This window comes from Ahaetulla prasina, chromosome 2, assembly GCF_028640845.1.
Source record: "Ahaetulla prasina isolate Xishuangbanna chromosome 2, ASM2864084v1, whole genome shotgun sequence".
Taxonomy (NCBI): Eukaryota; Metazoa; Chordata; class Lepidosauria; order Squamata; family Colubridae; genus Ahaetulla; species Ahaetulla prasina.
In genome coordinates this window covers 156,734,779-156,750,541 of record NC_080540.1, presented here as the reverse complement: position 1 = coordinate 156,750,541, position 15,763 = coordinate 156,734,779, and the positions used below count along the sequence as shown (strand labels likewise).

Genomic DNA, 15,763 nt, shown 5'->3' with positions numbered 1-15,763 from the left:
TCAGTTTGGCCTGTGTTGTTGTCAGGTACAGAATTGTATGCACTTTAGTCGAAAAATGATTTTACTGTTTACTACCATTGTGTTTGTGAACAGTGGCTAACTGAGGCAATGATTTAATGAGAACTATCTGTATTTACACATCCTGAATAGCTTTCTTCACCTAAGAAAATGATCAGAAGCCAATGATTCCTAATCCCTGGAGCATGTCCCATGGCCTCATGGATTTTGCTTCAAAGGCAGGCTATGAAGAACCCTTAGAAAAGACTGTGCTAAACTCATGTCTCTGAGTCGGCTGGGTCCTGCTGGAGTGCTAAACTGCAATTCATTCTTTTCAAGCTACAATGGTTGAATTCATATGCCGCACTAAACTGTAAGCAAACCTATCTTAATATGGCACGTGAACTCAAGTTGCTTCCTTCCAATCACTAATGGCTAAAGAAAGGAGGATGAAGGAAAACTGCAGCTAGTAGTTCATCGCTGAAAAGCTACAGTGCATGCTTTTAGACCAGAGGCGGGAGACGATGGTCCCTTTATGTCTTGTGGACTTCAACTCTCAGAATTCCTGAGCCAGGAATTCTGGCAGTCGAAGTCCACAAGTCATAAAAGAGCCATCGTCTCCCACCCATCTTGGAGAAACTTTGATTTGTCAATCCATTTGATTTGTCAATCCATTCATACAATTAACAATTACAGATAACAAACCAGTTCTCATTTTGCTTTAGGAACCAAAAGGAAAAAAAAAAATGCTTCGGAAAGCCCTACTAAAAAGTTAGCACATGGCAATACCATCTGCCCTGGAGGCATGCCACCTTATCTCCCAACCCAAAAGAGATTGCAGATTTCCTGCTAAGAGATGGAAGGTATTTATTATATTTTTCTTTATTTTTTTATTTTTTTTTAAAAAAAAGAGCGAGAGACACATACAAGGAGTTACACTCCCCTTTCAACAGGTTTAAAATCAAAGCCTTCTATAAATAGTAGTGGCCGTCTGATCTGAAGATAGATTCTTGCCCCCCTCCCACACCAATTAGAAACTCCTTAAATAAAAAGTCTTGGTATGACTAGATACAAAAAAATAAAATAAAATGGAAACGGGAGACGGAGCTGAGACACACAGGGGAATGGAAATCAGTGGAGCCGAATTCTCTTCCTCCTTTGATTGTTGTTCTGAACCATTTAAAAACCCACCCAAACAGAATCCATGTTTAACACGATTTGGGGTTTCCTGTCCTTCTGGAAAGGTGAGGGGCCCATCCAAGAGGCATCCACAAGAATAGCTCATAGCTTCTCACTGTGAGGGTGGGACTGGCGTAGCTGTGCTGGGGCTGGGAGTGATAGAATCCGGTGGCAGTGAAGGTCCTTGATCTGGGGCAAGGGGAGAAAGATAGGATAAATCACAGAAGGCTTTTACAAAGACACTGAGCAGAAATAGTACCGTAAATACAGCTCGGCCCTTGCTGTCATAATTGTTTTTTGTGCAGCAAACATTTTTAACACTTTGCTTTACCGGAAAGACTCAACAGCAATACCAACCAACAACCTTATTCCTTGTACTGTCCAGTAGCTGCTTTTAAGTTGCTCTAATTTTACTTGTAGGGCTGGGCAGGTAGCATGCAGCCATCCCAGTATCCTAACCATTATCTGCACCTGGCGAGATTGGAGAGAATTAGGCTAATGGATGCTTAAGGCCTGACTATGCCCCCCCCCAAAAAAACCCCCTTCAAATCAATGTTTGGGTTCATTTTGCCCATTTTAGGTACTTCAGGAGACTCATTGCTTTTTCTATTCCTTAACCAAGTACCCCAACCTCCTTAAAAAAAAAAAAAAACTAGCCCAAAATTTTAGTTCTACCTAGTCAGCTGATCTACCCATCTACCCTTTGTGGACCCTCAGATAAAAAAAAGATTGCTCAGCCTTTCTCTCAAATCCAAGGTAGGGATGTGAAGATGGGAGCTCTTTTATTCATTTTTTCAGGTCAAACCTAAATTAGTTCTAGTACATATTTATGCGGTAAGGATCCCTTTATAGCAGGCATTCTCTCCATTTGGGGGTGAGGAATGGGTGAGGACTACCCATACACCATCGACTTACGAAGTGCAACCATTCCTTTTGCCATAAGAATCTAAGTTGGGAAACTTCCACAATGAAGCCACCTCAAGGCCATCAAGTCATAGCACTTTGGAGTGTTCAATGTCAAATTATGACCACGATCAATTTAATCACAGCTTCCTAATAAACTGCAACCGGTGGTGATAAACCACAACTGGATATCCCAAGTCACGCAATATTGTTTGCAAAACGCCACAACTGGATTCACCTAACTTACTAAGCCCCAGTCAAAAGATCCCATTATGATTCAAGTGCAGAGTGTAATCTCTCTCCCTCCCCCATCCCACCAACATCTCTGGGTCCGTTCTCACCTGATACAAGACCAGCATTTGGAAGAAGGTTGCCCTGCATGGCTGCCACAATAGCCGGGCTCTGGGCAGCCGCAGAACCATGAGGCAGAGGGGTGGCAGAAGGATGCAGGGCACTAGAGACGTTGATGATGGGCGGATTAGCCATGCTGCACGCAAGGTTACCATGCACTGGATGGATGGGCGTGTTAGCAGGGAAGTTAATGCCGATGGAGTCTGTTACGTTACTAGCCATGCTAAATGGGATGGAGGCAGGCATTCCAAAAGGCAGAGCTGAGGGGATATTACCAGCCATGGCGGGGTGAACGCTTGCTGGGACCGCCCCCGGGAGAATCTGGGATGATTGTTGTTGGCTGGGGTACGGAGGCTGGGCTTCAGAAGAGACAAAGAGAAAGAACGCATTGAGTCTGCTAACTATATGCAAGCAAGCAAAGATTTGACATAACAGATTATCATCCAAGTGGGATTTTAACATTGCGCTGCTGTGGGGACCTAAGAATACAATCAGATATCTTAAGAGGCACAAACTAATCAACTCCAAGTGTATCCTAATTTGGGAACCCTACCAGATGCTTCAGAGCCAAATGTATGATCCTCAAGAAACTGGGTATCTGATGGGCAGGAAAACATCCTAACTTTCACTGAGATTACTTCCCCAAAATATGAGTACTGTCATTTAGAAAAACGCAGAAAGTTCTCCCAGGAAAGAAAACTTGCTGGTTTTACAAGGAGCCACATAATATAAATGGTTACTTTCTCATTTTAAAATTGCACTCTTTAATGTGCAACTCAGTCCCAATTAATATATTACTGAAGAAATGAAAATCTGATCTGGTCAAGTGTTGCTTCACATTAGTATCTAACAAATTTGGGTTTTTTTAAAAATAGTATTTGCCTTTATCTTGGGAACAGGCAATTTGAGAGTGACCCCCAAAAGCCATTTCAATCAGCTATGAATTAACCCTTCATCATTCATATTAATTTTGAACTATCTAACATGGTGGTGAGGATACCCTCCTAAACCAAACTTTTCTCTGATTTGAAATCGAACCACCTGCTCTACTAGTGTCTGTATTGTTAGTAGAAACCTAGACAGAAAACCATAATTTATTTTGTGGCACCTCTAAAGTTGATCCCAGTTCTGGAACCTGTTCTAATAAATATACTTTAGTGATTAATCCAAAATTACAGTGTTATATTCCATTTGCCGTCCCCTTTTCCTATAAACATTTGTAGCTACTTTCATCCATCTATTCCATTAAATTAATGTATCTACCCCAGTACAATCTATTTGGACTGGAGAACTTCTCCAAGGCTTAGCAAATGGGTCTTAGTTTCCAACCTGGAAACTGAGGAAATGAATCTGGAACTGCAAGTACACAATCCTGGGGTTTAACTGCTGTGCTGGAGTCTTTGGGACCATCATACTTTGCCCACAGATAGTGGAGCACTTTCACTTACCATGGGAAGCTGCGGAAGGCTGTCCGGTCTGACTTGGAGCAGTCTGAGGAGCGCCAGTTGCTGACTGCTGTGGCTGAACTGACGCAGGCTGCCCCATCTGTTCAGCTTGAGCCATACCGCTGGGCGGTCCTACCGTGCTGGCAGCTGGAACAGGTGTTTGGGAGATGGGCATGGAGTGAGCGGCAGGTGCCAGAGGAGCTCCTGAAGAAGGAAGGGGCTGTGATCCCACAGACAGTGCTGGCGCTGGCGGTGGCTGCTGTTGCTGCTGCTGCTGCTGGTGCATTTGCTGAAAATGCTGCTGGCGAGCACGCATTTCGGCATACTTCAACTGCTCCATATGGAAGGCCTGACGATCAGCCAGAAGCTGCTGCCTCTGGTACTCCAGCTAGAAGGAAACCAGCAAAGGGTCATGCATCTGTTTTTTCCGGTCACTATCCAACACCATATTCCTATCCCATTAACTAATCTTAAATAAATGCAAAATTCCCTGGTCAGGCCACAAACTGTCTCACTTGATGGAATGATGAAGGCCACAATGATGTACATATGTTTGCGTGGGTACATATATTTCCATGTCTGTGTGTGTATGGACATGTGAATATATGACTTGGTTGGGCGTGTTCTTGCATAAAGCACAGGATCATCTGGAGGACTGTTGTGCCTCGCCCGCCCCCCTCTCCGCAGCCGGGCCCCTCTCATCTCCTGTTATCTCAGCCAGAGACGGATAATGCAGACGAAGGGCCTGCCTTACGCACGGTCACTCACGCCCTCGTCACTTCCCGCCTGGACTATTGCAATGCTCTCTACATGGGGCTCCCCTTGAAGAGCACCCGGAGGCTCCAGTTAGTCCAGAATGCGGCCGCGCGGGTGATAGAGGAGGCACCGCGTTGCTCCCATATAACACCCATCCTGCGCGGTCTACACTGGCTACCGGTAGCCTTCTGGGTGCAATTCAAGGTTTTGGTTACCATCTTTAAAGCGCTCCATGGCTTAGGACCGGGATACCTTCGAGACCGCCTTCTGCCACCGATTGCCTCCCAATGACCCATGCGCTCCCACAGAGTGGGCCTCCTCAGGGTGCCGTCGACCAAACAATGTAGGTTGGCTACCCCCAGGGGGAGGGCCTTCTCTGTGGCGGCACCAGCCCTGTGGAATGAGCTTCCTCCTGGATTACGACAACTCCCTGACCTCCGGACCTTCAGACGTGAACTGAAGACTCTATTATTTCAGCGTGCGGGACTAGCCTAAGAATAAAATGTTTTAACTAAATTTTAAGGGTTTTTAATGGGTTTTTACCGTTTTTAGTGATTTGGCTATGATAATATTTAGTTTTAATTGGGTTTTTAATGCTTATTTATTATATTGTTTTAATATGCCTGTGAACCGCCCTGAGTCCTACGGGAGATGGTGCGGTATAAAAGTATGATTAATAAATAAAGAAATAAATATATATATAAAGGATCTGCTTTCTGGCATTCTTTGAGTCAGGCAAAGTCTAATTTGGATTGCTGAAGTCACATCTTGGACTCCTGCCTACCCTGAGAACTCTGACAGAACTTTGGCAAAGCTGCAGAGGCTTTGTGGCCATGCTTGATACAGACTTCCCAGACCCGGCCGTCAGAGGAGGAGTGAGACACGACATCGATTCCAAGCTCAAAGGCCTGCATAATCGCACTGTCTACAGCGTGTGGGCAAAAGGGGTGCACAATTTTGAAAAAGGGAATTGAATTCTGGCTTGGGTAACAGATAATCACTGTTCTTTTGTCTCTTGTGTGTGTAGACAAGGTATGTCCTCAGCTTGGGAAACAGAAACGATTACCTGCATTCAAATGACAGATGGATATACCATGGGGAACAGGAATGGTGTGGTGGCCTAGTGGTTGTGAGGCGAGAGCCACCTTAGGTAGAGGCAGATATTTCTCTCTCTGGGCACACTGAGAAAATATCTGCTGAACAAAACAGCACATTGGTGACAGGAAGGGCATCCTGTCCTTGCTATTCATTCAATTCATTCAAAGGGCCGTGATAGCTCAGGCTGTAAGAAGCCTGTTATTAGAACACAGCAGCCTGCAATTACTGCAGGTTCAAGCCCGGCCCAAGGTTGACTCAGCCTTCCATCCTTTATAAGGTAGGTAAAATGAGGACCCAGATTGTTGGGGGGGCAATAAGTTGACTTTGTAAATATACAAATAGAATGAGACTATTGCCTTATACACTGTAAGCCGCCCTGAGTCTTCGGAGAAGGGCGGGATATAAATGTAAATAAATAAATAAATTAAAAAATCCATTCATTCAAATAAAAGATGATGATGATGATGGATATACCATGGGGAAAGAGAGCTACTGATTTTTTGGTCCATAAGACGCATCTGACTATAAGACGCACTCCCGTTTTTGGCCTCCGTGTGTACCATTTTCGGCCTCCTTCGCGTAGGCCAAAAACGGGGTGCATGGAGGCCAAAAACAACTGAAGGGTGGGGACCGGTGGATAGGCAGGGCTTCGGCAATATTTGCTCCATAAGGCACACAGACATTTCCACCCACTTTTGGGAGACAAAAAAGTATGTCTTCTGGAGCGAAAAATACGGTACTTATCACAGAAGAAGAGGACATTGCCATATTATGATGATTCCCCCTTCTTCTTCTGCTTTCTCCAACAACTGTGTGGATTTTGGAGCTTATACAGCAGTCACTGAAGATTGAAACTGCTACAGTTAATTGTCAAATAGAATTGTATCTTCCTTTTTTTTTGGTTTTGTTTAAAGTGATCGAATGATGATATCAAATCTGAAATCAGATTTCAGATTCAGTGCGGCACTGAGTAGCGTTGATCATTCCTGATGAGGGTCTAAATATATCCCATTGGTGTTGCTGAACTTCTTAACAGCTTTTAATACCATGCTATCCCATCTGATTGATTGAACCACTGATTGGTTCAAAATTGGGAAAGGAGTCCGACAAGGCTGTATACTATCACCCTGCCTATTTAACTTATATGCAGAACACATCATGAGAAAGGCGGGGCTAGATGAATCAAAAATTGGAATTAAGATTGCCGGAAGAAATATCAACAACCTCAGATATGCAGATGATACCACTCTAATGGCAGAAAGCGAAGAGGAACTAAAGAGTCTCTTGATGCGGGTGAAGGAGGAGAGTGCAAAAGTTGGCTTGAAACTCAACATTAAGAAAACTAAAATCATGGCATCCGTCCCTTTCAATTCCTGGCAGATAGATGGTGAAGAAATGGAGGTAGTGACAGATTTTATTTTCCTGGGCTCCAAGATCACCGCAGATGGGGACTGCAGCCAAGAAATTAAAAGACGCTTGCTCCTGGGGAGGAAAGCTATGGCAAATCTAGACAGCGTACTAAAAAGCAGAGACATCACCCTGCCAACAAAAGTATGTATAGTCAAGGCTATGGTTTTCCCAGTTGCAATGTATGGCTGTGAAGGTTGGACCATAAGAAAGGCTGAGCGCCAAAGAATTGAGGCCTTTGAACTCTGGTGCTGGAGAAGACTCCTGCGAGTCCCTTGGACTGCAAGGCGAACAAACAAGTCAGTCCTAGAGGAGATCAACCCTGACTGCTCTTTAGAAGGCCAGATCCTGAAGATGAAACTGAAATACTTTGGCCACCTAATGAGAAAGAAGGACTCACTGGAGAAGAGCCTAATGCTGGGAAAGATTGAGGGCAAAAGAAGAAGGGGACGACAGAGAACGAGGTGGCTGGATGGAGTCACTGAAGCAGTAGGCATGAGTTTAAATGGACTCCAGAGGATGGTAGAGGACAGGAAGGCCTGGAGGAATGTTGTCCATGGGGTCGCGATGGGTCGGACACGACTTCGCAACTAACAACAACAATCCCATCTGAAATACATGGAGATGCGGAGCTGATAAAATACACCACAGGAAACCTAAAAAAACAGCTCCCAGATAGTGATACTGGAGGAAGCTTGTACTATAAAATTCCTCAGTGACCTACTTTGTCCTTCATATTATTTAAGGACTAAAGGAAACCACTGGGAGAGATCACCAAAGAGTTTAATTGTCAGTGATAATGCAGACATTTTGCCAGACCTAGCCAGAGGGCCTCCTCGGTGAAGATGAAGTGAAGGTTTAGAAACTGAAATCAAACCTAGAAAAATGGACATTTTCCTGGTTTAGGGAGGATAGAGCACATCTGGACTCAAACATGTATCCAATTGCACACTGAATCCCACCTCAAATCCCTGGATTTAGATTCCCTCTGAAGCAGCAAATCCGTAACTTTGGGGTGTTCTTTCCTCCAGCATGATGATGTGTAGAACAATTGAGTCGTGTAGTCAGGGCATATTCCTCTGGTTTAGGTTGATTTAACAGCTGCTACTATTTCTGGACCATGCACACTTGCCAAAGGAATTAATTACTAATGCCATCTATATGGGACTATGCTTGAAGACCTTTTGGAAGCTTTATTGGGTTGAAAAGACAGCTGGTTGAGCTTTAAGTGGGTTTTAAGAGAGTATATATATAACATTTCAGGTGCATTCATGTTTCTGGGTGCAATCCAAATTTAGGGTTTTGAGTTTTAGTGCCCCTCTAAATAGTTCAGGATACGTGGCACTTGCACGCCAGCCGGTTGCTCTAGGAGGGAGATGGGCAGTTCCTAAATATGAAATATAAATAAATAAACCTGTCTGTCCCACAGAAGAGCTCAAGGGGCTTCTTCTCGTCATGTCCTCTCCTTTCAAGGCTAGCCTACTAGTCAGTCCTTTCCATATTCGCAACATATCCAGCTGGCTATTTTCAAGATCCGTAAAATGGATCGCTCCAGATAAGAACTGAAACTGTCAGCCAGTCAGATTGCAAAAAACAAATGGTCACTACACACTACCGACTGGTTATTCCAACTTCAAGTAGGAAATTAACAGCAACAGCAGTAATATAGTAGTGTTAATATAGTATATTAATATAGTAGTAGTACTATAAGTAGTAGTAATCATGCACAGAAGCAATGCTCAGGGGAAGCAAATGTTAAGCGGATGCAGCTGTACTCACTGCCTCACGCTCCCGATCCATGATGGTCTCCAGCTCTTCAAAGTGCCTCAATTTGATCTCAAGCTTCTTCATCTGGGTCTCCACCAGCAAGGCAACGAGCGACTTGATTTTACGTTCCTCTACTGCTGCCAAATGCTGCCAAAACAAAGAAGGCACCTCTGAACTCTGATAGAGCCATAGGCCACAAAACCTCCTCCATCCCGCCCTCAAAAAGCCAGAGAGGAAAGGCTAGTACACGGGTTAAGATTCACAGAATATCCAGCCACCGTTTTATTTATCAGCCAGCCAATTATTGGAAATACTATTTATTTACACAGGTCTGTATGCTACCCCATTCATCCTGGAGTCCAACATACTAACAGAAACATTACGGAGTAGGATACTATTTCAAGTCTGTTATTTTGATATAGCCAGTGAAAATCTGAGGCTGTGAGGGGCAGGTTGTTTTTTTTTTTAAATAGGCTTAGGGCTCCAATTAGGGCTATAAGCTGCAGTGGCCTGGCCTACACAGAGAGCAGAACTCAACCCTTCCCCAGCAACTCACCTTCGCTTTTACTGCTGCAGCAGCCAAAGCAGCAGCAGCTGCAGTGGAGAGGTTACCTTCACCAATGTCCCTCTCCACCTTGGTCTTCCGCTCACCCTCGGCTTCTGCAAGGTCCTTGGGTCCCTCTTCCTGGCCATCCTTTGGTTCTTTTTCCTTTTCTCCATCAGCTGTGCAGGAGAGAATGGGAAAGGACAATGATCTAATGGGCAAGGGAGATGATCTTCCAAGGCCCAGAGCTCAGCATTGCATAATTGGACATCAATGACATGGCAGCAAAGAGAGGAAGCTGGCAGATGCCTCAAATTAATAAGCTGTTAGAAGCAAAACGTTGCCGTGCTAGCCATCCACTGATGCTCCACAATCATTAATGCCACCGTTTGCAGCATCTTGAGACTTATAGATAGAGCTCTTATTTTATTTATTTATTTATTTATTCGAATTTTTATACCGCCCTATCTCCCGAAGGACTCAGGGCGGTTCACGGCCAGATAAAAACATGCAAATAATACAGGTAAAAACAACAATTAAAAAACTTATTAATTAGGCTGAATTAAAAATATCACTAGAATAAAATAATATAAAACCCCATTAAAAACTAAATTTAAAAACTAAAACCCTAGGCTAGCCCTGCGCAAATAAATAGATGTGTCTTAAGCTCGCGGCGGAAGGTTCGGAGGTCAGGAAGTTGACGAAGCCCTGGGGGAAGCTCGTTCCAGAGGGTGGGAGCCCCCACAGAGAAAGCCCTTCCTCTGGGTGTCGCCAGTCGGCACTGCCTGGCGGACGGCACCCTAAGGAGTCCCTCTCTGTGAGAGCGTACGGGTCGGTGGGAGGCGATCGGTGGCAGTAGGCGGTCCCGTAAATAACCCGGCCCTATGCCATATGTGTTCCAAAGTTGGGTTTATATGATCTGCTCTATTGCACTGAAGAGAGGATGAGACTTCATTACTCAGGGCCATTTCCCGCCAACTCAACTTGGGCTCCTGTTAAGCTAGGACGGATGTCTGCAACCCGCAGCTCTGGAGCCGCCTGCGGCTCTTTCGTTCCCTGCTGTGGCTTCGTATTGGCTGAACCCACCACTGGCTGGTCCCACTCCTCGCCCTCGCCCTCCCCTTCCAGTCACTTCTCACCTGGCTTGAGAGAGAGAAAGTCAGAGACAGAGAATGAGAATGAGACACACAGAGAGAGACACCTGTTTCCCACAGAAAACACTGGGAACCACAAAACCTGGGTAGGCATGGCTGGGAGGTGTCATGTGACTGGGTGGGAGTAAGTGATATCTAGATGGCCACACCCACCCAGGTTTTATGGCTCTCGGTGTTTTCTTTTCTGTGGGAAACAGGTCCAAATGGCTCTTTGAGTGTTTAAGGTTGCAGACCCCTGAGCTAGGGCCTTTTCATTTCCTGGAAAGTGACACTTACCCAAAGTGTCCCCATCACTCTTGTCCATTTCTTTTTCACTGTCAGCCTCCTTGCTTTTATCATCCTCCTTCCTAGGCACCTCTCCAAGTTTCTCCTTAGCTTCTTCCTCGAGAACTCCTTCCCTTTGTTCCTGCATTAACAGAAAGGCTCAATTCAGAAAATTGTCACTCCCACTGAAAGATTCTTCCTCCTTTCCAGACAGGCCTGCTGCCATAGTAAGAGGGTTATTCGCCTCGTGCACTGCAATTAGAAATGTCTGTAAAACAGAGAAGAAAATCTGTAATAATTGCTCCAGTGGCTTAGACAGCAGGACCAGGAAATTTTGTATTGAAAGATCAATCAAATGAGCATTTTATAAATAAAATAAAAATTGGTTTCCCCAAATGACACTATAATCTGATCCACAAATGGCCCTCCCCAGAGGGTTCTTTTAGTTTCCCTCTTTCTTGATATATTTTATGCCTCATAAAACTTGCTTCAGGGGTTGAATTGGCCCTATAATTCTTTACGGTTTTTCTCCTGCCCTCTTGTACCTTCAACTCCTTCTTCTCTTCAGATGGTTGAGGTTCTGACCGGTTTTCATCTGGGCAGTTCTCTTCTGAATGAAAGATGGAAAAATGGGACAACAGAAAAGAAACCACCGTTAGGATCTCTATATATGCCTCTCACCCACACCCTACAAAAATTCAAAGTTGCAATGATGAAGGGATCAGGGAAGGTAAATTCTAGGAGCTGTGAGAAAGCTAGACATATTTTAACTTTCTCCAAAAAACAAAGAGGCACCTTAGAATATGGCCTGACTTAGCTCTTTTCATAACTGCTTGTCCTTAAGGCCAAGATAGGACTACAGTTATGCTCCTTGAAGAGGAAAACATTTCAATGCTGGCCTCTGCCTGCCCTCCCCTCTGTCAAAAACCAATGCCTGCCATGAAGGTATGCCTCAGAATCTATACTTTCACACCCTGAATTGCCTACAAAAGCCTTCTCCCTCCATATTCTGCCCTTGGTATGCCCAGTTTGACAGGGTGAGGGTTAGATTAGATGAAATGACGAGGGGAATCCCTTACCCTGTGCCAGGCGATTGAGTGTGAGCTCCAGGCCGGAAGCTAGGCCAGCTCTGTTCTCTTGCGTCTCGGCCCCCTTCTTAGTCCCCACCGCATACTGGGCGAGGTCCAACGAAGGCGCTTCACGGGTTGAAGCGCGGAAGGCGCCCCGCTCGCCCCCCTCACCTATTCTCTCCAGCTCATCGGACGTGGTCCCTGCAATTCCGCTGCTCTCCAGACCAAATGCCGGGTCTGCCTTGCCTGTCATTTTAGCAGCTTCCTCCACTTTGCGAACATGAGCTTCTACCAGGGCTGTAGGCACCTCTTCCTTCATCTTGGAGAATTCCTCTGCAAAAGGCAGCCTTGAATTCATCCCAATGGCAAAACAGAGAATTGCAAACGAATGTAGGAGGGGGAAAGGGAGCATGGAAGTGTAAAATAAATAGGGGATTTTGTTGAGCCATTCCCATTTAGTAGGAAATGGCCAAGACCAATTGTAGATTACAAGGAACTTTGGAATAAAGCAGAAATCATTGGAGACCCAGGAGTTCAAATGTAGCAGTAAATCATATATTTTTAAAGTACTCAATACACCAGGCCATGAGTGCCAATGGGCACACCTTCTAATCTCAGGACTTTTACACAATCAGGACTAGAGCACACATGCTGTGCTGTTTCATATATTTGGCTTTGAGCAGGCACCTATAAAACATGTACACTGAAAATATTAGCACGTAATATTTATGAACAATATTTCAATATAAATACATGCTGCAGAAAGCCAAGAAATTAAAAAAAGAAACTTCTGAAGAATATGGTTGTACTGGATTTGAGTCACAACAGGTAAAATTACTGAATAAAATAAGATAAGGTAAAATGCAATAATTAAAATAACCAAATGAAACAAAACAAAACAAAATTTAAAAAATGATGGAATGTAGTATCTTGGGTTCAGAGAAAGCTTTTTATCAAACAAGAGGCTTGAAAAATATACTACTGGAAGGCTAGGGAAAGGAATATTACATAATAAAACAAGGAAACTGATCATGATTTAGACTGGGTTTGATTTAGATCAATGCAACTCAACTCAACTCTACTCCACTAAAAATAAACCAAATCAACAAGTGTGATTTAGAAACTCCCAATATCTAAATACCATAATCTGACACTTAACAGTACATTAACCTGTTCACCCTTTTCCTGTTAATACTTCCCAGGAAGCTGACTGAGAACACAATATCCTAAAAACTTCAGTGTTCCTTCTTAAAATTCCAGGGTTCTAGTTCTAATCTTCATGAACAAAAATTATCTAAGAGTTGACGATTACTTGATGGCACATAATCAATTAAAAAAAACAACCCTTCAAGTCCCCTTGTATTGTCAAGTATTAGAAAATACAGGCTGGACGGAATTTCACGGAGTTCTGTTGGATAACGATATGGCGTTTTATCCTTTAGGGTGTTTTTATAAGTGACCTACAATCCCCACAATCCCACCCCATCCTGAGTTTAATATCCTTTCCTTCTCCAAGCACAGGCTGCTTTTGGATGCCCGCATTCATTACCTAAGGCTGACTTGGCTGCTGCAGAGGCCACGCGGGGATCCACAACCGAAGCCAGGAAGGCCACTGTGCTCATCACAGGGTTGCCTGACTGACTGAAGGGGATCGGTTGATAGGCCAGGGGTCCAAGAGAGGCTTCAGAATCCTCCAAGTAAGGGTCTTCAATGGGAAGACGCAGGAAGTGCAGAATGCATTCATCCTGAGTACGACTGCCAACGTGCTCGGACACTTTGTTCCAGTCATCCTTGTACATCTCCAGAGCCTAAGATGCAATTCACAGAAATGGCGACAGTTTGGTTATGAACAGACAAAGAACAGGCGCAGTGAGTGGGAACACCAGAGTACAAATAGCAAGTGAGAAGGTATTCAGAGACCCTTCCACAATCCGATTCCTACGTTTTTGTTTGTGTTGGAGATAAACAAAACGTCGCTTGCGCACAATTACACAATATCTCAAATTACAGGGTGGATAATTATCTAAGCACAAATCCTTCCCACGTTTAAACTCTTGCAGGAAAAATAGTCACTGAAAATGAAAATGTCCACCATCCCTCCAAACTGAACGTGTTCAACCCGATGCCTGAACTTGGACCATTCCTGAGATTGTGATGAAGACAAGGTTCTTATCTTTGTGCTAATATTTCAAGAACCTTGAACACAATCTGAAATGGCAGCTTGTGGTTTAATTAGCTTATCTCATTATGCTTCGCCTAGCATCCTGGAACTCTTAACTGAGAGTTTAGAAATGGTTAGCTTCTCTCTTTACAGCTTCATAGAGCCAGCTGGCAGAAATGGCTAGAGTGGGAAACATTTCTGTAGTAGCGGCAGATTCACTATGAACTATTGTAAGTCGAGGACTATTTGTTTTTATACCACACAATCTCAACTATGCCTCTCTAACCATATAACGAAAAGTGACTTTTTCAAAGTCACTTCAAATAAGGGATTTTGATCTTGGTGTGAGTAATTGTAAGAATAAAGGAAACAATTGGTTTGTTTTTTTTTAAATTTGAATTTATATCCCGCCCTTTTCCGAAGACTCAGGGCGGCTTACACTGTGTTAAGCAATAGTCTTCATCCATTTGTATATTATATACAAAGTCAACTTATTGCCCCCAACAATCTGGGTCTTCATTTTACCTACCTTATAAAGGATGGAAGGCTGAGTCAACCTTGGGCCTGGTGGGGCTTGAACTTGCAATAATTGCAAGCAGCTGTGTTAATAACAGACAGACTTAGTCTGCTGAGCCACCAGAGGCCCACCTAACTTCATACTGTCTACAACAGGGGTCTCCAACCTTGGCAACTTTAAGCCTGGTAGACTTCAACTCCCAGAATTCCCCAGCCAGCAAAGCTGGCTGAGGAATTCTGGGAGTTGAAGTCCACCAAGCTTAAAGTTGCCAAGGTTGGAGACCCCTGGCCTACAAAGATTACTACAGGTAGTCCTAGACTTACAACAATTCATTTAGTGATTGTTCAAAGTGACAACAGCACTGAAAAAAGTGACATGGCCGTTTTTCAGAGATACGTCCTTTGCAGCATCCCCATGGTCACGTGACCAAAATCCAGATGCTTGGCAAGTGGTTCGTATTTATGATGGTTGCAGCGTCCTGGGATCACCTTTTGCGACCTTCTGACAAGTGAAGTCAATGGGGGAAGCCAGATTCACTTCACAACCAGGTTACCAACTTATCAACTGCAGTGATTCACTTAACAACTGTGGCAAGTAAGGTCATAAAATGGGGCAATTATCAATTTACTCATCGAATTTTAAAATTCCCATTTCCACACAAGAAAATAAGAAGTCAATGCCCAATATCCTTTAGCTGCCGAGAATAAAAACAAGCTGAAGATTTGGGAACAAAATCAAGAGAAGAAGGAATGCTTCTTCTGGCACAGTGGTTAGAGTGCAGTACTGCAGGCTACTTCTGCTGATCACCGGCTGTCAGCAGTTTGGCAGATCGAATCTCACCAGGCTCCTGGTTGACTCAGCCTTCCATCCTTCCGAGGTGGATAAAATGAGGACCCAGATTGTTGGGGGCAATATGCTGACTCTGTAAACCACTTAGAGAGGGCTGGAAAGCACTGGAAAGCAGTATGTAAGTATAAGTGCTATTGCCATTAGAGAAAGCTTAGGAGTAGTTGTCAGAAGCACATTTTTATGGGCCATTTGAATTGCTTCCATTCGCTCACCTCCAGCAGCAACAGGGTCTCCTGTTCTGTCCACTCACGAGTAGCGCTGGCAGCAGCTTTGCTCTGTAGGAAGAGACTTGTGAGTTAGA

At 44.2% G+C, this 15,763-nt stretch overlaps 1 protein-coding gene across 7 annotated transcripts in view; it reads right to left on the bottom strand.

The window, feature by feature from the left end:
- Positions 1–847: 847 nt before the first annotated feature.
- The window catches only part of SMARCC2 (SWI/SNF related, matrix associated, actin dependent regulator of chromatin subfamily c member 2), a 36,315-nt gene continuing 21,399 nt past the window's right edge, over positions 848–15,763 (bottom strand). For 2 of the 7 annotated variants that reach the window (XM_058170685.1, XM_058170689.1), the window contains 10 exons: positions 15,675–15,737; positions 13,485–13,743; positions 11,945–12,268; positions 11,411–11,475; positions 10,878–11,007; positions 9,460–9,626; positions 8,916–9,050; positions 3,879–4,263; positions 2,421–2,789; positions 848–1,365 (listed from right to left, as the gene is read on the bottom strand). In XM_058170685.1, the coding sequence (XP_058026668.1) occupies positions 1,289–1,365; positions 2,421–2,789; positions 3,879–4,263; positions 8,916–9,050; positions 9,460–9,626; positions 10,878–11,007; positions 11,411–11,475; positions 11,945–12,268; positions 13,485–13,743; positions 15,675–15,737 (1,974 nt within the window). In that variant the 3' untranslated portion in view covers positions 848–1,288. Of the gene's footprint in view, positions 1,366–2,420; positions 2,790–3,878; positions 4,264–8,915; positions 9,051–9,459; positions 9,627–10,877; positions 11,010–11,410; positions 11,476–11,944; positions 12,269–13,484; positions 13,744–15,674; positions 15,738–15,763 lie in introns of all 7 variants that reach the window. The other 5 variants (XM_058170687.1, XM_058170686.1, XM_058170688.1 and 2 more) reach the window with 5 other exon arrangements.